Source organism: Euleptes europaea, chromosome 6, assembly GCF_029931775.1.
Source record: "Euleptes europaea isolate rEulEur1 chromosome 6, rEulEur1.hap1, whole genome shotgun sequence".
In the NCBI taxonomy this organism is placed as follows: Eukaryota; Metazoa; Chordata; class Lepidosauria; order Squamata; family Sphaerodactylidae; genus Euleptes; species Euleptes europaea.
Genome location: NC_079317.1, coordinates 98235636 through 98260660, shown reverse-complemented (window position 1 = coordinate 98260660; position 25025 = coordinate 98235636). Strand labels below are relative to the sequence as shown.

General features: G+C 42.6%; 1 protein-coding gene across 1 annotated transcript in view; it reads right to left on the bottom strand.

The window, feature by feature from the left end:
* ANO9 (anoctamin 9) overlaps positions 1-25025 on the bottom strand; it is a 42513-nt gene that overhangs the window by 7930 nt on the left and 9558 nt on the right. The window contains exons 5-20 of the mRNA XM_056851977.1: positions 24572-24621; positions 21295-21353; positions 20099-20172; positions 16370-16504; positions 14844-14940; positions 14196-14256; positions 13156-13238; positions 11167-11271; positions 10290-10454; positions 10151-10187; positions 9808-9919; positions 8830-8887; positions 6854-6951; positions 5364-5527; positions 2050-2202; positions 801-948 (exon numbers count right to left, since the gene is read on the bottom strand). Coding sequence (XP_056707955.1) covers positions 801-948; positions 2050-2202; positions 5364-5527; positions 6854-6951; positions 8830-8887; positions 9808-9919; positions 10151-10187; positions 10290-10454; positions 11167-11271; positions 13156-13238; positions 14196-14256; positions 14844-14940; positions 16370-16504; positions 20099-20172; positions 21295-21353; positions 24572-24621 — 1599 coding nt within the window. The remainder of the gene's footprint in view (positions 1-800; positions 949-2049; positions 2203-5363; positions 5528-6853; positions 6952-8829; positions 8888-9807; positions 9920-10150; positions 10188-10289; positions 10455-11166; positions 11272-13155; positions 13239-14195; positions 14257-14843; positions 14941-16369; positions 16505-20098; positions 20173-21294; positions 21354-24571; positions 24622-25025) is intronic.

The following is a 25025-nucleotide window of genomic DNA, read 5'->3' as shown; positions in this document are numbered from 1 at the left end:
TCAGCCTTCCATCCTTCCGAGGTCGGTAAAACAAGCACCCAGCTTGCTGGGGGTAAAGGGAAGATGACTGGGGAAGGCACTGGCAAACCACCCAGTAAACAAAGTCTGCCTTGGAAACGTCAGGAGGTGACGTCACCCCATGGGTCAGGAATGACCCGGTGCTTGCACAGGGGATCTTTACCTTTTCTTTTAAGTTCTTATCAGTGGAACATGCCTTGTGCTGGAGAAATACACCAGGCATTCTTAAGGATGAATTTTCTCAGGTAACAAAGTTTGTGGCCCAGTTTTGTAGAATAGTAGTTAATCATAGGAAACCTAAATGTAAACAGGAATGAAAAGTTGTAGAGTGGAGTGATTGCTTAAGTTGTATTGTTGACCAGTTGTTTTAACGAGGGTAACATTTTGTACAGTGATTTAATTAAAATGTATTGTTTTATACTGCTGCTCTGGGTAGGGCAATGTTCCTGTAAATATTTTATGTTTGGTCAAAGGACAGTAATAAACAATTTATACACTAGGCCTTCTGCTGCCAGTGGAATGGAACTGTTAACTTTTAAAACATCCTCCTCCCCCCCTTTGCCATACTTTGCCCCCTTTATATAGCGCTGACTTCTTCCTTTCTCACACCTTTCAAGATCTTCCCATCGCCCTCCAGGATGTGGGACCTACTTTACAGACAGTCTCTCTCAAGACACTTCTTTGGCAACGGGGGGAGCAGCTTCCGCTCCTAGAAAATCACCACCATGACTGCCACGTGCTGCATCTCCAGTGCTGCCAGGCTGCTCTTGCATGCCACTCACTCTATGCCAGTGTAGTTCTCCTGTATACATGGGCCAAGTGTGTATTTATACACTTGCATGGGGATGAAGTCTGAGGTGATGGAAATAACCAGGCCATTGGCAATGACAGCCAAGATACCAATCGCTTCCAGGACCTGCAGCCAGATACCTGCAAAGGGGGAGAGAGAGCAACATATTGCCTTGGTCAGCTCGACGCTGAGAGCATCCCCCGCCTGCCCCCCAGCTGCCAGCAATGGCTGAAGAATGTGGTTACTGGTCCCCCGGTCAAAGTAATTATAAAAGGGAAAGGGAACAACCAGCAGACCTATTTCTTCCTTTCTCCCCCCACCCAGTTTCTAATCGAGTGCTTTTGTTAGGTGTCACTGCCCATTTCATGCCCAGAGAGGGTCCCTGAGGTCAGGGGCTTCAAGCAAGAAGAGCTGGAGCCTGACATGGAGCAAGCACAACACATTGCCCTGTTGGCCAAGCAAAAGCAGGAGAGCAGGCTCCAAGTATCTATTCCAGGTTTAGCCATTTTAAGCCAGGCTTAAACTTCATTTGCCAGCCAATTACAACCCTGCCTCTGGGGCTTGAGCACATGCAATTAAGGCTACCTCTCCAGACTAGATCTAAGTGTTAGATGCATTTGCTGCTTGGCTCTTTCCCTTCCCGATGCTGAATCCTGCAGAGCTTGTTTAATTCATTTCCCCAGGCTTTATCTCATAGGTAGGGTTGCCAACCTCCAGGTACTAGCTTGTGATCTCCTGCTATTACAACTGCTCTCCAGCTGATAGAGATCAGTTCATCTGGAGAAAATGGCCGCTTTGGCAATTGGACTTCAAATGGCATTGAAGTCCCTCTCCTCCCCAAACCCTGCCCTCTTCAGGCTCCACACCAAAAACTTCCCGACGGTAGCAAAGAGGGACCTGGCAACCCTACACACAAGGGGGGGGGGCTCTGTGCATGGCACATGGACCCAGTAAAGGTCTTTGAAATCTTGGGTCCCTCACAATATCTGGGGTAAAAGTATAACCAAGTAGCAGAGTCTCAGTAAGTGCAATTCTCAAGGCTGAACCCCTCTCCCCCAGTTTACGTAAGACTTGTATCTGTACTATTCCTCTTAAGTAAGCTTTTCACTCGGCCTTGGCCTAGGTCAGCTGCCACTTTGTATGTAAGTCCAGTATCATCACACTAAAAATCCTGGGGGTCACACAGAAGCCTCTCCTGAGAGGTTTGAATGGGGAGTTTTTCTCCCTGACTATCACCTTACCAATATCCTTGGCTTTCCTGGGCACCATGCGCCTCTGCAGTTTCACCATCTTGACAGCATCGTACCGAATTTCAATGAGGTTGTTGATAAAGGCCAGCAATGGGGCAAGAGGGAAAGCAGCCACAAAAATGGTGGTGAAGCTGTACTGGATCACTGAAGATTTAGAACACAGCATACTGAAGAGAAGTACTAAATGACATACAACATTCTAGCATGTGTTATCTTTCCTGGCCCTCCAGATGCATCATAGCCCAATAGCCTGCAAACCATATGCAGACTGGTACAAAGCTAAGGTCTACTCCTATCGTCAGCTGTTGCCAAGGCTGTGTGGATCTCACAATTCTGAGTCTCCTTTTCACGAGGAGAACTGGTTCCAGACACAGAACTTGGCATCCTCAGAATTTCGGCTTTCATGTTTTAAACCAGCAAGTTTACTATTCCTTAAGGAGGCAAAGATGATTTCAGAACTGTGTAGTAATTCGTTTGCAATCTGAGATGCTAAGATGGAGAGAAGTTGAGTAAGCTTTCCAGTAGTGGGGTGGTAGGCTTTAGTGACCTGTACAGGTCTTTGCCCCTCCTCACATCAAATAAAAGTAGAATAAAATTATGCAAATTACTTACTTAAAACATGTATTCTAAAACGATTATTTAAAGTGTGTATCCCTTTATTTGAAAAGCAGCTTGTGATAAGTCTTTTTTTTTGTTGTTGTTGCCAAGTTGCAACCAACTAATGGCAACCCTGTAGGATTTTTAAGGCAAGAGATGTTCACAGGTGGTTTGCCTCCGCCTGCCTCTGTGTGATGACCTTGCTATTCCTTGGTGGTTTCCCATTCAAATACTAACAAGGGCCGGTAAAGCTTAGCTTTTGAGATTAGACAAGATCTGGCTATTACGGCCAGTAATAATCTACGTGAGAACTGGTACAAGCAATTTTTTAGATGGTACATCACACCAATGGACATTAAAAAAAATGAATGAATCATATGACTGCCGGTGCTGGAAATGTAAAGACAAAGATAGAACATATTTTCATTTGTGGTGGACATGCAAGAAAGTTAAGAAATTTTGGATACAAATTCATCAAGAAATGCAGAAAGTTTTAAGAATCAAATTTCCTTTGAACCCAGAAACTATGTTGCTAGGAATTGAGCCAGATAATCTGGACAGAAACCACAGAGAAATATTTGGCTATCTGACAACAGCGGTTAGACTAGTACTGACAGCATCTTGGAAACAGGAGGACATTCCAGATTTGGAAAAGTGGCAACAAAAGATGGACGAATTTGTGGTGATGGCCAGACTGACCAGCTTGATGAAAGAGAAGACGACTGAAGAATCCCAAAAAGAAATGGGAATGTTATTTTGATTATGTTAAATGGAAAGGATAGGCTGTTAGATATAAGGATCAGCTTATAAAATTTACTATATGTTATAGAAGGAATTTATTATCCAAAATGTAGAATATAAGAACAATGTATAAGATGTTTGAAATGTAAGATGAAATAGACTCTTCAAAGGAGTTCAAACTGTGTGAATGTATGTGTATATAATTTGTTTGTTTTTTCTTGAAAATGTTAATAAAATATCTTTAAAAAAAAGATTTGGCTATTCTGGGCAGGGTTGCCAGGTACCCCTTGGCAATTGGCAGGGGAGAGGGTGGGCGGTCTTACCAGGCACGAAATGAGGCCTAGGCCTCAATGTTGTCAGTGCAATTATGTCACTTCTGGAAGTGACATCATCACGTCTCCAATGACAATGAAGATACTCTGGTATTCGGGCAAAAACTGGGACTAATTAGTCCCTACCAGGACTAACACCTGTTCAAGGAAATGGTTGGTTGGATCCAGTAAGTATTTTTCACTCAATCTCACCTAATTCCCCTCCTTACTACAGACCATTCCCACATGACTTTGATCCATGCAGGCCCCATGAGCACAACCTTCCTGGTGGTAAAAGGGGATCCCTTCCTTTTTTCACCAGAGGAAAAGCTGGCTGGATCCAGTCCATTATGAGGGGAAAGAGTCCCTCAGTACTGCATCCCTAACCCATTTGGGGAAGGATGTACCTGCTTTTAAAAATAAATTACAGCGTTGGGACTTCTGTTCGCCGGTAGGTTGCATCTAGTCTATTTTTAACCTAAACAGCAGATGCTGAGTTTAAGTAGAGTGCGGGTGACAGTGGTTCTACGCAGACCTATTTGGAATTATGTCCCATCAGGATTCAGAACAAACATTGATACGAATGCTGTGTTAGAGTTGAATCACCATACCTGTGGCATTTACCACCAAATAAAGTAGCAATTTTATTCTGCAAAAAAGTTAGCCTAAGACAGGTGGACAGAAGTGCCTAAGTCAGCAGGAGCCATGCAAGTTAGAAAAATTGCATAATTATTATAGGTTGTACAATTTAGCTTTTCTTACAGCTAGATTTGAGTCCAGTAGCACCATGGACTGCCAAAAAAACAAATCAGTGGGTTATAGATCAAATCAAGCCTGAAATGACCCTAGAAGCTAAAATGACTAAACTGAGGCTATTGTACTTTGGTCACATTATGAGAAGGCATTGGAAAAGATAATCATGCTAGGAAATGTTGAAGGCAGCAGGAGAATATGAAGACTCAACGTGAGATGGATTGACTCTATAAAGGAAGCCACGGCCCTCAGTTTGCAAGACCTGAGCTAGGCTGTTAAAGATAGGACGTTTTGGAGGACATCAATTCATAGGGTCACCATGAGTTGGAAGTGACTTGACGGAACTTAACACACACACAGCACCTTAGAGACCAACAAGATTTTCAGGGTACACATCTTGCTGGTGCTACTGGGCTTGAATCTAGCTGTTCTACTGCAGACCAACACAGCTGCCCTCTGAAAGTAGCTTTTCTTACAGCAAAGTTTAGGGTTTTTCACTACAGAGAGTATTCCTAAGCCTGATCTCTATTCCAAAATTCTCAGCATAATCTAAAGCTAGTGACAGCTCACACTTTTTCCAGAGAATGGAAGGTTATATGATAGAAGATTCATGTACTGCGCACATATCCCACCTCCCTCCATTCTCTGTTGGCAAGGTGTTTTTCCCCCTAGCACTTCAAAAAGCCATTTGTTGTACAAGACAACAAATCTTGTACAAGACAATTGTGAGGCAAAATAAATTAAACGTGTACATTATCATTCAAGCTCCTCCTCTATTACTTGAGCCACACACCCTTCCCTAAACAGCTGGTCTGCGGACTAAACCAGTGACAGCAAGTGGAGTTGTGCCCGTTTGTTCTTGCTATTCACTTTCCCCCAAGCCATTTCCCTGGCTTCACTTACTCATCTCCAAGTACTCATTGAACAAACTGAAGTCGTCGACTTCATTAAGCTGGTAGTTCCACAACCAGTCCTCCTTGCATTTGTCCTGGGCGCTCTCCTCTACATGAATTTTGCTGTGGTGGCAGGGCTTGGCACAAAGCTTTCGACACTGATACTTTATCCAGCTGCAGGAGAAAATTTAACAAGACAAGGGAAATGTCAAAGTACTGGACCTGTGAGCTGCCAAAGATGTCCACAAATAGCTATGTGTAAGCTGGCAACAGCCAAAGTCCACTGTGGGATTTCCTTATCACAAGGAATTGTCTGTTTTCTGATGGAAGTCTGGAATATTCTGGACACTGCCTAGAATCAACTAAAAAGGTGTCACTTCAGTTTTTGAATGTCCATGCTTCTGCAAAGAGAACTATTCCTCTTAGACCTGGTTCCACTTCACGGGAATGTGATGGAACCTGATAGACTTGTGAGAACACCACCTCTAAGCAGGGAGTATCGAGAAACTCCCTTCCCTAGAAGGTAAAGTTGATGCCATCATTGCAGGCCTTCAAAAAGCCTTTTCTATCTGAAAGACCTTTGAACGACTGGGGGATTGATGAGCTGGTGTTGGTTGTTGCACCCTAAGATGTTTTTCAATTAGATTCAAATTGCTTTAAATTTGGTTTTATGATAGTTTTTTTTGTTTCTTCATTGCAAGCCACCTTGAGGTAGAAAGGCAGCATAAAGCTGAAACAGATATAACTCGTGAAGTGGCAGCTACAGTTTGTGCCACAATTGCACGAATCACATGGCCCCTACATGAAGATACCTGTTTTCACAAAAATCACCTACACAGATAGAGTCCACAGACACCTGTGCATGCTCTAAAAGTGCTCATGTGAAGACCATCATATATATGAACTGGTTCATATAGTCACAAACAGTGGAAATAGAGTCACAAACAGAGTCACAAACAGAAGGTAGTTAAATCACACACAAAAAACCATAGCTGTTGTTGTGGTTTTCTTATTATCTGTTGTGGCTGTTGTTGTTTGGTGGTGTGTGTTTTTTTGCTGGTCAGTGACCGTATTAATAAATTATTGTTATTGTTATTCAACCCTCCCCACCTCAAGACTCATATTCTTTCATACATCAACTCCTCCACAGATTGTACCCCATAAAAATGCAGAGCAAAACTGAGCAAAAGACACAACAGGAAGGGGCCCTTATCCAAGAACAAGAGGTCTAGCCTCATGCTGCAAGCACAGAAAATCCCCAACCCCACTCCAAATTGTTGCCTAATCTGGTCTGAAGGAACGCAACATTCATCCTGCCCCAAATTCAGCTGGTTCTCTCCCAAGGACAAAGTACATTTCACAAAATATTTCCAACCCAAGAAATGTGATTGGGGCACACACAATCCCCACACAGTTCCTTTTTTCTAACTGTGGAAGTCTGCAACATCTGGAGTAAGGTGGGACCTGCTGGTTCCAACCACGTGAATTATGCTTACTTACGGTAACAGGTACTCCTGAAGGTGGCTCAGGGTCTGCTTTAATATCATGATTATAGCCATCTGGATAAAGAGATCTAAAAGGCAACCACTAGGATGGCACTAGAAAGAAAAAGAAAAAGAGTCGCTTTGTATCTAAAGGTTGCTCCCAAGATCACTTACTACTATTCATGTTCTTTAAAAAGTTCAAAGGCTAGACCCTGAACAAGTGTCTTCTTGGTTATGGTGCTAAAAGAATAGAATACCCTCCCCCAGGATATTTGTTTATCCCCCTCTGTCACTGTCTTCTGCCAGCTGGAGAAGACTTTTTTGTTTTCTCTGGTATTCCCTCAAAGAGGAGGGTTGGCAGCCCCAAATATCAAATGATATCATCAAGTCGCAGCATTCATTTGGATAACAGACTGGACGATTGATCTGAAATGCAGAAATGTGAGACAGGAAATAATTGATACTAAAGAAGGAATTCATAACTATCTGTGGATTCAGAATGTATTAAAAACAATTCAAAAGCAAGATGGGAGGCATATTTTAAGAGATGGACTGCTCAGAATGTGGTTCCAACATAGAAGCAGGATCAGTCCTCCAATTTCACCACTGACATCGCCAGTGGATGCACACTGTGATAATATTATATGAAGGGAAACAGACTACACAACTTTTGAGAATATGATGGACAAACGGGGTAAAATAGAAACATGGCAAACAATAAAAGACGAAGGAAAGACTATTCAGTGGCTAATATATCATCAAATAGCTTTGATAATGAAAGAACAGATAAAAAAGGAAGGTGGATGTTTAAGATAAAAGATGACTTATGAGTGTTTAATTACAGGAGACTTAAGACATCTGTTCGGGAAAATTTACAAACTGTTATTACAGTATGAGACTGAAACAGAACAAGTAAAAGACTGTATGATAAAAATGGATGCAAAATCCTGGAGGGAGTATAAATATGACTCAGTGGAAGAATCTATGGACAAAAGAAATTAAGTTTACAGAATGCCAAACACTAAGAGAGAATTGGTATAAAATGTATTTTAGATGGTATATAACACCTTGAGACACTGCAAAGGTTAATAAAGGTTTTAATGGGAAATGCTGGAACAGATGCAACATTTTATATGTAGTGGACTTGTAGAAAGGCACAAAAACATTGGGTAATGATACATGATGAAATGCAAAGAATACTGAAAATTAAGTTTGCGTTAGATCCAAAAAGCATGTTATTAAATATTTCACCAAACAACATGCCAATATATATATATAATGAATTATTTAGGTATATGGTGACAGAAGCAAGAGTGGTGTAGGCAAGAAAGTAGAAAGCAGAGGAGCACCCAGACGTAACTGAATGGATAATTAACAGAACATGCAACTATGGCTAAATTAACATCTTTAGTACATAACAGATCGAAGTTCTATGAAAAATGGAATGTAGTCTTTAACTATACAGGTGATAATCAATAAAAGAAATAGAATGTAAGAATTTAAGCAATAAATGTATTATTAGATATGAAAATATAATCAGAATATAGAAAAGTATAAGTTAAAGATGGTAATAATTGAATTATAACCATAAAGTAAGTCCCAATATAATGTAATAATTTGTTTATGTTTGTTTCATTTGGAAAATAAAATTTTAAGAACTGATCCCTCCTTCCTGCCTTATGATTTCATTTGCAGTTTTGTGTTTTATATATGTATTTTAGCTCTGTTTTCTAATTGGTTTTAAGGTGTATATTTATTATGTTTACTTTAATTGTTAGCCACCTTGATGGCCCTGATTGGGTAGAAAGGTGGAACATAAATGTTGTAGTAAATAAAATAAATAAATGTCCAGGAAAATGCCGCACACCTGTAACATGCAATTGGCAACGCTCCAAGATGTTTCAACCATTCATGCATATAAGACTCAGATTTGCTCGTTATAATCAAACGTGCCTTGGATGGAAGGAGAGCCAGTGGGGCAAAGAAACTTACTTCTTCCAGTCTCCACTTGCCAGCAACACGTACATAATTTCCAGGATGGCCATTAATCCTAACAAGAAAATAAAAATAATAAGTCATCGATCCTTTGCCTGAGGAACACATACACACACCCAGTTCAGAAGGTTAAACAGGAGTCTAGTTACACCTTAAAGACTAAAAACATTTATTCCAGCAACAGATTTCATGAGTCAGAGCTCACTTTATTAGATTCACATTTGGAAGGTGATTATGAAGATGTGGAAAAATTACAAAGCGGATCCCCCAAATAGGGAAAACTAAGGCAGGTGCTCGCTTGACCAAGCGCAAAATAAAAAGATAAGAAGGCAATGAGAAAAATCATCAACCTCATGTTCTTTGAATGCAGCAGCCACAGTTTTGCCAAAGACACGCTATGGCAAGCAACTCTGGGGTTTAATCCATTACATCCCCAAAGCAATAGCGTGGTGTAGTGGTTAAGAGCAGAGGTTTGGAGCAGTGGACTCTGATCTGGAGAATCGGGTTTGATTCCCCACTCCTCCACATGAGCAGCAGAGGCTAATCTGGTGAACTGGATTTGTTTCCCCGCTCCTACACACGAAGCCAGCTGAGTGACCTTGGGCAAGTCATGCTCTCTCAGCCTCACCTACCTCACAGGGTGTCTGTTGTGGGGAAGGGAAGGGAAGATGATTGTAAGCCAGTTTGATTCTGCCTTAAGTGGTAGAGAAACTCAGCATATAAGAGAAACTCGGCATATAAAACCAACCTTCTTCTTCTAATGATCCTTAATAAATGTAAAATATTATCTAAAATTTGCAAAGTGCTTTACAGTGTGTGGATTTGTTCTTACAACAACCACAAGAGGAAAGGCATCACTCCATCTATTTTACAGATGTCAATTGAAGCAGAGAAAAAACGGCAGGAACTGAGTATCTGGAAAACTTGGGTTAAATACTCTTAAGTGACAAGCCACATTAACACTTGTTTCTTTACCTCCCAAGGAAGAAAGCAACGTAAATTAGAGAAGAGAAATGGGTGAAGAACTGGAGGGTGAAGATTTTGACTGTGAAGTTGTTCTCACGTTCAGAGAATGTCCTTGGCTTCTCTGGAAACAAGAACACAAACACACAAGTTAGTGGCAGTACGTGGCATGTCCATCCGTATTCTTATAAGCCTCCAAGCAATCCTGCTCCAACACCCTTATGACTGACTCTGAGATCATGCCCATAGGCAACTCTTATCCCCACTCACCCTTATACTTTATTTATCCCTGATACTCAGTCCAAATACATGTCAAGCAGATGCACTTATGTACATAGCATGAAGCTTCTCTTACCCAGATCACAGAGGAACCCAGCAACACGCTGGTTCACCTGCAAGAGACAAGAGAAAAACAACAGTGGTAAGATACATACTATAAAAAATAACTATAAGACAGAGAGATGTAAGATACCCCACTGTGCAGTACTCTATACCTTGCTCATAATGACGATGGACAAGTAATGCAACACAGCCCCTGTGACTACTGCCATAGTAGTGGCTCGGTCTCGAAAGAATTCAGAATTGGACTGAGCGAATAAGACAGTCACCATGACCCGATAGACAACAATCCCTTGGGCAATACCAATCAGCACGCACATCTACAAGGCAAAAATGTATCAGTAATACTGGAAGACACAAATGCAGAAATCCAGAGGGGGAATGGGCAATTGTCAGGTACCATCTTAACTACAGATTTATGGGACATGTCTGTGACACAAATGTATTTTAATTTTATTTCACTGTAACTGTCAAAGCTTCCCTCCTCACTCAAAAATCCTGATGAGTGAAGACGGATGAAGATGCTAAGAATGATTAGAAATCTGCAACCCCTCCTTACAAAACTACAGGTTCCCAGGGTTTCCTCGGGAAATAGAAGGACTATTAAACCATTTCAGGACTATTAAACCAATTCAGTCTGTATTGTTCATATGTTCGTTGAACAGAAATGGCAGGTGTAATGTGTACTCTATTCCAGCTTGTGGTCATTTCCTGGCATGACAATATCTGTGCAGATGGCAACAATTAGCAATGGTTCCAAAATGAACCTTTTGAGGCTTTCAGCAGAGAGTAATGCTGTTAATTGCCCCCCCCCTTTCAATGGGACAGCTGGACCTTATTTAGCCATTCGTTTTCTGTTTAATTGTCTCATTCTGGAGGTATCTGTCAAAGTCTTATTGCCACAACTTGTGGAAGACAAGGAAAGGAAATTGGATGTTCTGTTGAGTCTGCTCCCTTGCACATGTCCTTTCTAACCTCAGTCCAAGGAAGTTTAAATATGTACCAGAAGGAAAAGGGGGGGAAATCACATACCATAAGTGCAAATAAGATGAGCACAACGGTAGTGCGCACATAAGAGTGTTGGTACTTCCGGATCTCACGGTCTGGATTACTAATGAGCTCCATGGCCACCTCTTCCTGAACACAAAGAGTAGAAATACAAGTCAGATTGATGGATCCTTATGGACCAACTGATGGTCCATAAGCTCCCCCAACAAAATGCTAACTCTAACTGGAATTTGCCTGTGCATCCTGACCTGGAAGGTCAGCCCCTGTTGCTGGTAGCTTGGTTCCCCTCCCAAAAGACAAAAACACTTTGATGTTTGTTCCTACAGAACTGTGACACACACAAACAAGTCCACCTTGATATTCTAACTCAGGGGTGGGGAACCTTTTTTCCGCCAAGGGCCATTTGGATATTTATAACATCATTCGTGGACCATACAAAATTATCAACTTAAAAATTAGCCGACCAAGCCCCAAGCAGGCAGCTGCCCCAGATGACACCCTCCCGTGCAGGCAAGCAGGCAGGCAACCAACCAGTGGCGCACTCGCCCACCTGGTGGCACAGGATGGTCTGTTGCACCAGCCGGGCGTAGCAGTCCAGCCGCATGCCAGAGTTGCTCCTGCTCCGCATGGTCAGGGCCGGATTCTACAGCCGGCTCCTACTACCTCTACCTGCAGGGATAAAATGAGGGCACACTGGCTAAGAACTCCCTCCCCCGCCCGCCCAACACACATATTCTGGCCCTGCCTCCTTTAACCCCTCCATTGTCACCACTTCCACCCCCTTGTAGTACAGAGGGAATACATTTCTCCATGGCCCAGGTGGGAAAGGGTTAACACAGTTTCTTGGGTGGTCCTAGCAGCTCCATAGCTAACCACTCTTCTGCAAGGGGGGGAAAGGTTCCTTTTCTCTGCAAAATAAACTCACATCTGCCTTGAATAGAGGCTGTTCCTGTCCGCTGGAATGGGTGTATCACCAGTCTTAGATCCTTCTGAGCTAGAGATCTGCCAGGACCCACGAAGGGCCAGACCAAATGATTTCACAGGCCTTAAACAGCCCCCGGGCCTGACGTTCCCCACCCCTGTTCTAACTGCACAATTATTGTGAAATCAGTTGATAGCTCTGTAACCAGAATAGAGAGGCATTTCCTCAAGTAATTCCGTTATAAAAACTAGTTCCAGTAGCCCAAAGGACAAGGCATATTGCCATATGAAGCTGCCTTACCACCTCAGACGATTAGTCCACCTGGCTCAAGATCAACTACTGTGACTGGCAGGATCTCCAAGATCTGAGGCAGAAGTCTTTCCTAGTTCTACTTTTGGAGTTACTGCTAACTAGAGATGGCAAGGATAGACCCTGGGACTTTCTGGAGGCAAAGAGAGTGCTCTGCCACGGAGCTAATGGCCTGATAAGTCACGAACTGTGAGTACAAGACCTGTCTGTGTTGGAAATTCTGTTTTTTCAAGCACAGAGAGAATACCCAAGCCCGCCACTGTGAAGAGCTGCAGAATGAACTTACTGAAACAGAGGGAGAAGCATGCTAAAGGCAGAGAGCTCTGGTCAGCATCACACTTCAATGGAAGGCCATGCTGATGAGAGGATGAAGGGGGTGGGTCACAGTCCACTCCCACCGTCCAAGGTCTACAGATGGCACTCCTTCCATACATGGCCCTGCAGTGGCAACTTGGGACAGATGGTACCTCTCAAGAGTCCATATTTTTCCCCAGAGATAACTAGTTGCCAAGCCCTATTACAGATATTTGCCTCAATGCAGGACCGGAATAGAGGATTCCTGAAGCCTCTACCAACGTCCTCAAGCAGTATCATGACTAGTACAGGGCGAAATCAACCATATGAGCTCCCCCACTCTTTCTGCAATACCAAACAGGACACCAGCACTAGCACAATGACAGCAGCATATCCACAAACATCAGTGTAACAACAGTTTTTCCAATTAGACCAATGGCATAGTGGTCAATGAAAAAAACACACAACAACGGGTGAGTCATTCTTACCTTCTCGTCATCCCACGAGTACAGGTTCCATTCACTGACCACTTTAGCTCTCTGTCTCTTCCATAGTTCCAAATATACAGTGGCTGAAATATAAAGACCCTATATAGTACAGAGACCTGTATGTGCAGTGGAAACCAAAAGGCCTTCCAGTTCAACCCCTTTTAGAGATCCTCCAGCCAATGACACTAAATACGTCAATCCATTTTATAGCATGGATGAAGCAGAGGGAGTCTGGGTATGAACAAGATACATCATTTAGATGTAACAATTGATTTCCGTACACATTGCTGGCCATTCTAATGAAAAGGAGGTCAGGATATATTTTAAGGCCCTCATAGAGAACAGGGGTTCTTTAATCATAGGAAATTTTAAGAAGCCTAATTAGAAAACACACACACAAATTTAGATCTATGGAGGTGCTGCACAGCATCCCCCAGCACTTTGTTTTCAAGAGTAATGCCTCTCTACCTGCTCTCACATGTGATTTATTCTTGGTTGCAAACACACAGTTGGCTGGATCGATGCTGAGGTTTGCATGCAGTTCAGTGGCGCTCAGGCCAGGTTCCATTATATTTGTAATCCTTGAGTTAAACTAGTTCAGCAAAGGTACAATGTGGTCAGAGCATAAACGAATGAGCTGCTGCATTCATCTGTAGTAAGCTACTAAGCAGACTTCAAGGACAGTTCATCAATGATGTGAGACTGACAGCTACAGGGCATACAAATCTTTGTCATTTAGCTAATTGGTTTCCTAGCAAGAATCTTTGGATATAATCTCACTTGTCCTTTCCAATTCCATTCTTACAAATACCAGTTTCAGTCTTTTGTAAACATACATCATTCTCTGATGTGGAGGTAGAGGTCTAGAGTGTGTGTTTTTTAATCAGCACAAATTTCAAGTTTCCCTATCAGATTCCCTAGATTTTACAAAGGGAATAAAAGATTCCAAGGGGAGGGGGAGAGAAATTCCCTGGGTAGAAGTGAGGGGCTGTCTCATCAAATCCAAAACAGACTGTAGATCAACCCATGCAGAAACTTACCCCAAAGAGCCATGAATATTGCAAAGAGCACTGTCCCTTCATTGTCAAACAAATGGGTGAGCTAATTGGGAAGGAAAGAAGAAAAAACGCAAAAAAACGCAACTCAGGTGAACAGTCTCACAGCAACAGGGGGGTCTCTAAAACCAAAAGGGAGGTCGCAGATAGGGTTGCCAACCTCCACACAGAGGCTGGAGATCTCCCAGTATTACAACTGACCTCCAGGCAACAGAGATCAGTTTCCCTAGGAAAAATGGCCACTTGGGCAATTGGACTCTATGGCACTGAAGTCCCTCCCCTTCCCAAATCCTGCCCTCTTCAGGCTCCACCCCCAAAATCTCCAGGTATTTCCCAACCCAGAGCTGGCAACCCTAGTCACAGGTAATGGCATGTCAGACAATTTGCAAACAACTTTCTTCTGAAACTCAGAACATGATGAATGGGGTAATAAAAAGACAAAAAGCAAAGTGTGGAGATTTCTACACTCACAATGCCTCTGCAGCATTTCCTTAAATGGATAACAATTCATTTTAATTTCTACAATGTAACCATAAGTAGAAGCGAATATTTTGTTTCCCTCGGGGTGGATTGTGCTGGAGTCATAACAGTACAAGGGCAGAATTGTATTCCGTTCATGCAGGGCACTCTTACCTTGGCATAAGTGCAAGTGTCTGACAGTGGCCAAAATGGGCACTTCTGGTCACAGAGTGGACACATGATAGTAGTCTTGGCTGCACAGATCTCTTGGCTAGAGCAGGAAAGACAGCAAAATGAGGCAAGATTGTAAGGCGAGCCTGGAAGAATCCCTCACCCCAGTACCAATCCCATTCAACTAACTCAACCAGGTCCACACAAGCAAGGCAAGGTGGAGCTAACAGAAGATCCATCCTGCCCATGGTACTCCTAGCTATCCAACCATCCCATTCCAAAGACTAAGTGGACACATGAAGACATGAAGCTGCCTTATACTGAATCAGACTCTTGGTCCATCAAAGTCAGTATTGTCTACTCAGACAGGCGGCAGCTCTCCAGGGTCTCAGGCAGGGGTCTTCCACATCACCTACCTGTCTAGTCCCTTTAACTGGAGATTCCGGGGATTGAACCTGGGACCTTCTACATGCCAAGCAGATGCTCTACCACTGAGCCACAGCCCCCCCCCACCAGAACTTCAGTATTGGAAAGAAAGGGCAGTGACTCCTGTAATCCCCCCCACTGCAGACCCCCCACTTTGCCTCCCCTGTGCTGTTCCTGAAGGTCTGCTGATTCTCCTCCCCCTCAAAAAAAAAAAACAACTCAAATGAAGACTGATAATCATAATAACTGATGCCACAGTCATAATAACTGATGATATGGTAACCATCTTCAAGTACTTGAAGGGCTGTCATATAGAGGATGGTGCCAAGTTGTTTTCTGTTGCCCCAGAAGGTCGGACCAGAACCAATGGGTTGAAATTATATCAAAAGAGTTTCCGTCTAGACATCAGGAAGAATTTTCTAACAGTTAGAGCGGTTCCTCGGTGGAACAGGCTTCCTCGGGAGGTGGTAAACTCTTCTTCCCTGGAGGTTTTAAAGCAGAGGCTAGATGGCCATCTGTCAACTATACTCGTTCTATGACCTTAGGCAGATGATGAGAGGGAGGGCATCTTGGCCAACCTCTGGGCATGGAGTAGGGGTCGCTGGGGGTATGGGGGGAGGTAGTTGTGAATTTCCTGCATTGTGCAGGGGACTGGACTAGATGACCCTGGTGGTCCCTTACAACTCTGTAATTCTAAGATTTGTGGATATTGTGCCAAGTCATTTATACAGCAACATGACTGGGCCCAATATCCAAGAATCACTTATTATGATTGCCAGTCTACATAAGAGTTCTGTTGGGGGAAGAGAGGGTCAGCAGACCTTCAAGTCTACTATGCTACTATTGCCCGTTCAGGTAGGGACTGCAATCAGATTGGCTTGGTAAAACAATCCTGCCACAACATCACAAGCAGAACCTACAATCCTGCAAATCATTCGCATCTAAACATTAAAAAGGTTCCATGCAGAAACAGTTCATGTAGAAGAAGCCAGAAATGGCTATCTGGAGGAATATGGCATGAAGACAGGTAAATGCTCGTACATGTCTGTATACTCTGATGACTTGCAAAAAACTCACTAGATTATCTTTTTAGGTCTACTCACCTGACCTGACTGGAATTGAAGGATATGAATCCATATATGACAAGAATAATGCCTGGCACTGCAGCTATGAGTAAGACGTAAGTGTACCAGTGTAGCCAGGCAAAATAGAGAGCGACTTTCTCCCCAAAATACATCCTGAAAGGCAAACACAGAAGCTTATCCGCCACAGATCACCCTTGAAACTTATTTCAACACCCCGGCTATAGAGTTGGAAACTATACTATGTAATGTGTTTTCAACACTACCTGCTGTTACACCATGTTCCAAAGCTATAATGGACTGGATGGATTAGTTGTTTGATACTTAACCCTCACATGCTGGCATATACTCACTCTGGGCTGCAAAAAAAGAAGTCTAGTGGCTCCTTAAACACTAACAGTGTTTATTCCAGCATGAGCTTTCTTGAGTTACAGCTCACTTCCCCAGATCCAATGGAAAGTTTTTTCCATTGGATCTGAGGAAGTGAGCTCTAAGTCACAAAAGCTCATGCTGGAATAAATGATGTTAGTCTTTAAGGTGCCAGTGGACTTCTGTTTCGTTTTGCTACAGTTGACTAACAGTGTAAGGATGTGTCTCTGGCCGCCAAGATTAAGTTAATTCATGCCATCGTATTCTCTATTACTATGTATGGGTGTGAAAGCCGGACAATGAAGAAAGCTGACAGGAAGAAAGTAGACTCCTTTGAAATGTGCTGTTGGAGGAGAGTGTTACGGATACCGTGGACTGCCAAAAAAACAAATCAGTGGGTTATAGATCAAATCAAGCCTGAACTGACCCTAGAAGCTAAAATGACTAAACTGAGGCTATCGTATTTTGGTCACATTATGAGAAGGCAAGAATCACTAGAAAAGACAGTCATGCTAGGAAAAGTTGAGGGCAGCAGGAAAGGAGGAAGACCCAACAAGAGATGGATTGACTCTATAAAGGAAGCCACAGCCCTCAATTTGCAAGACTTGAGCAAGGCTGTCAAAGATAGGAAATTTTGGAGGACATTGATTCATAGGGACACCATGAGTAGGAAGCGACTTGACGGCACTTAACACACAGAGACTAACATGGCTACCTTTATGGATCATTTTGGCTTAAACCACTTACTTGCTTAAATGATATTGCTTAAACAGCCAAAAGGCCACAAGCAGCATCACACTAATATAATCCCCAAAATTAACCCTTTTTACATTTAGTTACCACCCGCAAAAATGTAGCCACTAATAATGTGGTACTTTTATTGGTACCAAATAACAACCATTGAATTAAGCTTTGTGGGGGGAGATAAAATGTATAAATATTTTTATACATCCCAAAGACAGCAATACAGATCATCCCAAAGACAGTCATACAGCAAAATATGTTCCAAGGTCTCTATATGGCCATCCCCACATACGCAGCTTCTGTCTGAATAGGGAATGCCTGCAAAGCGCCCTTCAGTAACCCTACACGGGAAAGCATTCAGCCTAGCCAACATATACGCTCTTCTATAGTGATATACCGTTAAATGGAAGACATATTGTGGAATGGAGTTAGAAGTGATTAAACCATAAGTAGCCACACAGTAAACTCGCCGCGCCCTCTACTAAAACCAAGAGATGTCGTCCTAGATTTAATTACATTCATCTCGAACGCCTCATTAGGGTTAAAACCCAGCTGCTGCAATCTATTTACAATAACCTTTTCCCAAGAGAATGCCGATTGATCTTTTCCAATAAGGCTCATAAACCCCTCTTTACACACAAGTGTCTTATGGTATAATAGAAAGGTTCTTTGCCACGAAAGCCTCCAAGGATTTCTGGCCCAATTCCGCTCTAAGGGCTAACCCAGACACACAGTTTGGCATCCCCATAATGGAATGGAGAAATTGCATTAGTGATTGACCGATGCCTTCATCAACCACATCTATCAAGACTTCAATACCATACAGTAATTGGGGAGTCAGCATTAAAAGCTGTAATAATCCCCACCTCTAGAATAGAAAAAATGAACCAAGGCATTGCTAGAAACTTTCAATTTGAATTTAATATTTTAAAGATGTAATTTCCAGTTTAAATTAGCCTGGAATGTAATACCCAAATAACTGAATTGTCTGAGCAGGTTGACTTCCACTAACATTGCAGCTATAAACAGGGATCATTCTGACTTTAGAAAAAACACATGATTTTAGATTTTTGTGTATTTTGTGTATCTCTTTCAAACAATAACAATAATCAGAGAAGGCCTTAAGTGTTTTATGGAGGCCTATTGGAGAGCAGGAAAGTTGCAGTCCATCGTCCGCATATAACAACAGCGGTATTGTTTGTCCTGCCAGTGTGGGGGCATGTATCAAATAGGGTGCTAGAGAGGAAAACAAATCATTTACATATAAATTAAACAAAAGAGGACCCAATAGACATCCTTGTCTCACCCCCTTATTTTGGGGGATTTCTTGGGTTAACTGCCCAAGCATTCCTGTTTGAACTTGAACCATCGAGTCAGAGTATAATAACTGAATAAGCCATAAGAGCCTTCTATCAACTGAAGTTTTTCCTAATTTTTCCCAAAGACACTCTCTGTTTACTTAGTCAAATGCTTGTTTTAGATCCATAAAGGCCACAAATAGAATACCTCCTTCAGCTCTGGTATATTTGTCAACCAATATTCATAAGACCAAACTATGATTGTCCAGAGATTGCCCCTTACGAAAACCAGCTTGTTCCATTCCCAGAATACTAGATGAATAATTTATTATACAAATAATAAGCTGATAATTTATTATACAAAAAACACGGCATAAAGTCTACCCACTACAGCTAATAAGCTTATGGGACGATAGATAAGAGGAACCAACAAGCTTCCTTTCTTATAGATTGGGACAATTATGGCCTGCTTCCAAGAATCAGGCATAATACCTGAATTATTTATTTTACAAAAGATGGGAGCCAAAATTCTCTCCCACCACATTGGATTGGCCTTAAAAAGCTCAGAAGGACATAAATCAAATCCAGGCACCTTATGGAGTTTTAGATCTTTAATTAAAATTATTAAAATGTGGATCATTCTGGCTTACACCACTTACAGATGAACCTGGGTTTTAGTCTTCATAACAACTTAGTAAAATGCTGAAGAATCAATTGATTCCAAGCTGAAACAGAGTATTAGTGGTTTGATGAGCTGGTAAAAAGGTAAAGGAAGGTCCCCTGTGCAAGCACCAGGTCATTCCTGACCCATGGGGTGACGTGACATCCCGATGTTTACTAGGCAGACTTTGTTTTTACGGGGTGGTTTGCCAGTGCCTTCCCCAGTCATCTTCCCTTTACCCCCAGCAAGCTGGGTACTCATTTTACCGACCTCAGAAGGATGGAAGGCTGAGTCAACCTTGAGCTGGCTAACTGAAACCAACTTCTGTTGGGATCGAACTCAGGTTGTGAGCAGAGCTTGGACTGCAGTACTGCAGCTTCCCACTCTGCGCCACGGGGCTCCTCTGATGAGCTGGACAATGTTACAAATAAAGCTCAGGATCCAGCAACTGCTTGGAGCTACTTGCCTCCATCTTATTACATTTTATGGTAAGCTTGTAACTTCCAATCATCTGCTCCATTCAGAGCAAAAAAAATAAATATTCAGGCATACAGAAGATATCCTTTCACCCAGTCTAAATTTGAATTCATGAATATGACTTCAATTAAAATAATGAAAACGTTCCCACAATAGGTTTGTGCAACTCAAGAGAGTTCTGTGGACCACCTGTTCCCTTACCTTAAGTCTTTAACAAGAAGTTTACCGCGGATGCTTCTCCAATTTATCTTCAGGAATGTATCCAGTTTTTCTTTCTGGGTATAACAACATGAATACATCTCTTAAGGCTCTTGACATGCTGTACATTCCAAAGGCCTTTCTCTAGGCCAGACCACCAAGTATGTGTAAGTATATTGAACAAACATCTATCAAGTAATACTTCTCCTTCAGTAGCCTTGTCCCACTATCCCAAATGCATTCTCACATGCATTTAGTCCAGACTCTCCCCACCTAATGCTTCAGCTACCCAGTGTCCTTATGTTATTGGTTAACATATTGACAGGGCCAAAGGTTAAGTAGGTGATGTGAAAGACCTCTGCCTGAGACCCTGGAGAGCTGCTTCCGGCCTGAGCAGACAATACTGACTTTGATGGACCAGGAGTCTAATTCAGTATAATCATTGTGAGATTTGGTTTTAGACACTGAATCTACTGCAAACATTTCGTTGTGGAAAGAAAAAAAGAGAAAGCATCCATCTTTTCCCCATCTTTTTTCCCCAAGACTAATTCCTTATCTTTTTTTCTTCTAATAACGGGGTGGTGGGGGTGGTGGACAGTTTTGATGAGTGGAACCATGTGGGGTGGAACGCCTCTCCTCTCCCCTTTGAGTCCCAATCCAAGTTGGGACTCAGCAGCTGAAATTAAGCTGTAAAAAACAAGTTTCCCAGTGCCTCATTTGCTTTCACCCCAAAGTTCACAACCAAAGGTCCTGGAAATTTTCCAGGCGGGAGAATGGATTCCACCACCACCACCACCATCACCAGGGACACTCTTAGATAGCAGGAAGCAGACTATGCAGCTTGCACAGGTCAGGTTATTAACATAGGCCCCTGAGAGTTTAGATAACAAAGTAGAGATGCTTGTGAGAGAACCTGACCCCTGAAGCGGGTCAGCTCCTCTGTGTCAAGGTGAAATGTGGCACAGCCTACTTCTCTTGTGAGTTTTCAAATATTAGCAAGATGACAATGACCTGCATGCAAATTCATGGGGCCCATGGAAAGTGCCATATAGAAAACGCATCAAGGAAATTTGAAAATTTGCACACTGCATTTGAACACTTTTAGAGCCATATAAAGTTGATTCATATTACCTCTCTTGTTCTACATTTTTGTTCCAAAAAAAAAAAAAATCTATCAGGATACACTCAGGCTCTCTCACCTCATGGAGTGGAAATGCTGTTTCAAAGACATTCTCCCTCTTCAAATCTTGAAAATTCTCTAATATTAGAATAAGAAAGAAAAGTTAAAGACAAAAAAGCCTAGTGTAAGGCCCCAGTGCAAACTGTGACTCTTAGAGTACAAAAAAATAGACACCTAAGTCTTCTTGGTTACTCTAATATGAAGCAGTAAAAAGTAAGCCTTTCAGAAACCCTTCTCAGTCCTTGTATTCAGTCATAGTGGCAGCATGTGATAACCATGATCCTCCTGATATGCCCTGTCACCATTTCACCTCAATGGGGAACCGCATGTCTTTTCAGTTTCACGTGGTGCTTTATTCAGATTAGAGGTGCACTGGCCATTTAAAATATGTGAAAATTCCTCAGTGGGCCACTGCCCTTGAGCCACTAGTGGCCAGAGGCAAGCAGGTCCAAGCCCCAGCAATTCTGCCACTGTCGTAGGGACCGCTTGGCTCAGACCCTCCATCAGTTATGACAGTTGGTGTCAGCTGACAAATTATTTCCTCTTGCACAACTGCCAGTTTGGGGGAGAATGCAATGGGTGAACTAATTGCCCACGCCTAGAATCACTGTAGTGCTGGCTTGTAGCTCCAAAGGAGTTGCTCAGATTGGTTTGTTCCAGGGCTTTTTTCAAATCCCAGTCTACTCCTGATTGAGATGAAATGATGATAGCACATATTGAGAGGCTCTAGGGTTGCTAACTACAGCTTAGGAAATTCCTGGAGATTTGGGGGGTGGTGGCTGAGAAGGGCAGAGTTTGGATGAGAAGGGAGCTCAGTGGGGATGTAATGTCACTCTAGGACTTGTGTTTCTCCTATACTCTATGGTAAACCACAGAGTCTGCCCTCCAAAGCTGCCTTTTCTTGCAAAGGAACTGATCTATGTAGCCCAGACATCAACTCTAATTCCAGGAGAACTCCGAGCCATACCTGCAGGTTGGCAACCCCTAAAAGGCTTGTGGGTAGGACACTCTCCCAGTACACGTGGCTGAACACCCCCAAATGTAATGACTGAAAATAGCTATAATAGCACTAGAATGGGAGCCAGATCTAATACCCCACCTTTTACTGCAGGTAGTCCACCCACACAGCAGGTCATCCCCACGGCGCTAGCTCATCTAAAAAAATCAAATAGTGTGCCATGCCAAGCAGCAGCAGTGCCAATTTCCAAAGAGAGCTCTCCAGTCCCCAATTGTGTAGGGTCTGCAGCTCTGTGCCTTGAGACGGGACAGGGTTTTTTGGAGACCAGAGCTTGGATCCAGACCATTAAGTTCTGGTTACGTCTGCACTTTCTAACTGAATATCCTGGCTATATTCCTGCATTGCTGGGAGATTCTTACATGAGCCAGTGGTCGAAATTAATTATCAGGAAAATCAAGTCTGTCGGTATCCCGTTTGATTCTCTTTTGATGCTTGGGAAAGAGCAAGCATTTAGATTGATACGTCAACGCCTACTATAGAAATGTAGACCCTAACCTTCCTAGCTAATAGACACTGTTCCCCCATGTTTCATAGTATTACTCCGGCTTATGGAGCTGCAGTTTCCTACTTGTCTTATTTGGAGTCACCGGTCATTCGCAGAGCTTTCATGCTCACTAGACTTAACATTCTTCCCTCAGCTATCGTACAAGGAAGATACAAAGGAATCCCTTTTATTGATAGGTATTGTCCATGTAAGACTGGGGATCCTGAACACTTAACTCACATGCTGCTGTGCTGCCAGCTTTACATGAGGCCGAGGAATACTTACATTAAACCCCTACTGCCTAGTGAACAGGCATTTTAATATCCCAGCAGGGTTGCCAACCTACAGGTGGTGTGGAATTCAAAATACAGCACAAGACTATTATTTCCAAATTAAAGGAATCAAACAAAAGCAACTCTTGCTATTAAAGATATATATTGGAAGATATATATTTTGCACTGTAAAGCCTTATGCTAAGAGTTGGGGTCTGACTCAGACCAATTGTGATATACATTTCTTTGCTCTAGAGTTGTTTCCAATATATATCTTTAATAGCAAGAGTTGCTTTTGTTTGATTCCTTTAATTTGGAAATAATAGTCTTGTGCTGTATTTTGAATTCCACACTCCTGATTAGCACTTGCAAGCCGTTTTTTGATTACAACCTACAGGGAGTGGCAGGAGATCTCCTGCTATTACAACTGATCTTCAGCCGACAGAGATCACCTGGAGAAAAGGGGCGTTTTGGCTGGACTCTATGGCATTGAAGTCCCTCCCCCCTCCAAACTCCACCCTCCTCAGGCTCCACCCCAAAACCTCCTGCCGGTGGCAAAGAGGGACCTGGCAACCCTATATCCCAGGTATCCAACAAAGAGACAGTACTTGACAAAGAGCGCTCAGTGAGCTTTACAGCTAAGAACCAAACCACAGTTTATTTTTTGAAGCTGTATATAAATGTCCATGCTTCCCTGCATGAAACACACAAGAAGGGAAACTCAGGACAGGATTAAGCACTCATCAGTGTGTGAGTGAACTGAAAAGAAGACTTGCCACTGACACATACAAGCACCATTCACAAGTCACTGTGCCATGCGTGTACCTTGCCATTTAAACACAGGTACTTTAAAACCAGGATACCAAATGAAAGCAGGTGTCTGAGAGACAAGCAAGACAAAACTTTGAAGATCTGTGATCAGCTTTCTTATCTCTTTAAAAGCAGTGCTAGGGAGCCAAGCTTCATTAGGACCTGGATACTGGGGGTCGCAGCATTGCTTTCCCCCACAAGCAATTCTCCTAAAACGAACTGACACAGCAGCCAATTGTTCCAATCGAAAACATGCAGTTTCCTATTGACACAAACAACAGGTTTTTTTTTTAGGGGGGCTTGCTGGGGGTAAAGGGGAGATGACTGGGGAAGGCATTGGCAAACCACCCTGTAAACGAAGTCTGCCTAGGAAACGTCAGGATGTCACGTCACCCCATGGGTCAGGAATGACCCGGTGCTTGCACAGGGGACCTTTACCTTTTATTTAAAACAAGAAAACGGTACAGGATGATGAATTAATATCCTCCCCACACTATGATTCCCATCTAGGTGGGACCACTTAAACACCCTATCGGTAGACATTTTAAAATATCAGAGTTCTGGTCACAGATCTTTACCATATTACATAGTTTAGTCCTGTGTAGAAATCAGAACCTGGCTTCTCAAATCTCACACTGACACATAACAGATGGAAAGGAAAGACACATTGATAGCATTATAGAAACAACAAAGAAAAAGAATCATTCCATACGCTTTGAAGATATCTCTGTGGTCTGCAGGATAAAATGGACGATACGTATCCTAAAAATACACAAGAATAAAAAAATTAGTTGGCAGTGGAAGAGAAGAAGCCTAGAATTCATATGTAAGCTTTCTATTACCTTTTCCAGAGACCAAAATTAATAAGTGTATGCCAGAAAAAGATTTTCAGTATAGCCTTTGAAGCTATACAGAAAAAGAAAAGTTGGGTTTTTTACCCTGCTTTTCTCTACTGCAAGGTTTCCCTTCCTCCTCCGCAACAGGCACCTTGTGAGTTAGGTGGGTCTGAGAGAGTTCTGAGTGAACTGTGACTAGCCCAAGGTCACCCAGTAGGCTTCATGTGTAGGAGTGGGGAAACAAACCCGGTTCACCAGATTAGTCTGCCGCTCTTAACCACTCACTATGCAGCCTCCGTCCACACAACGAATACTGTTGTGGAAGGAAAT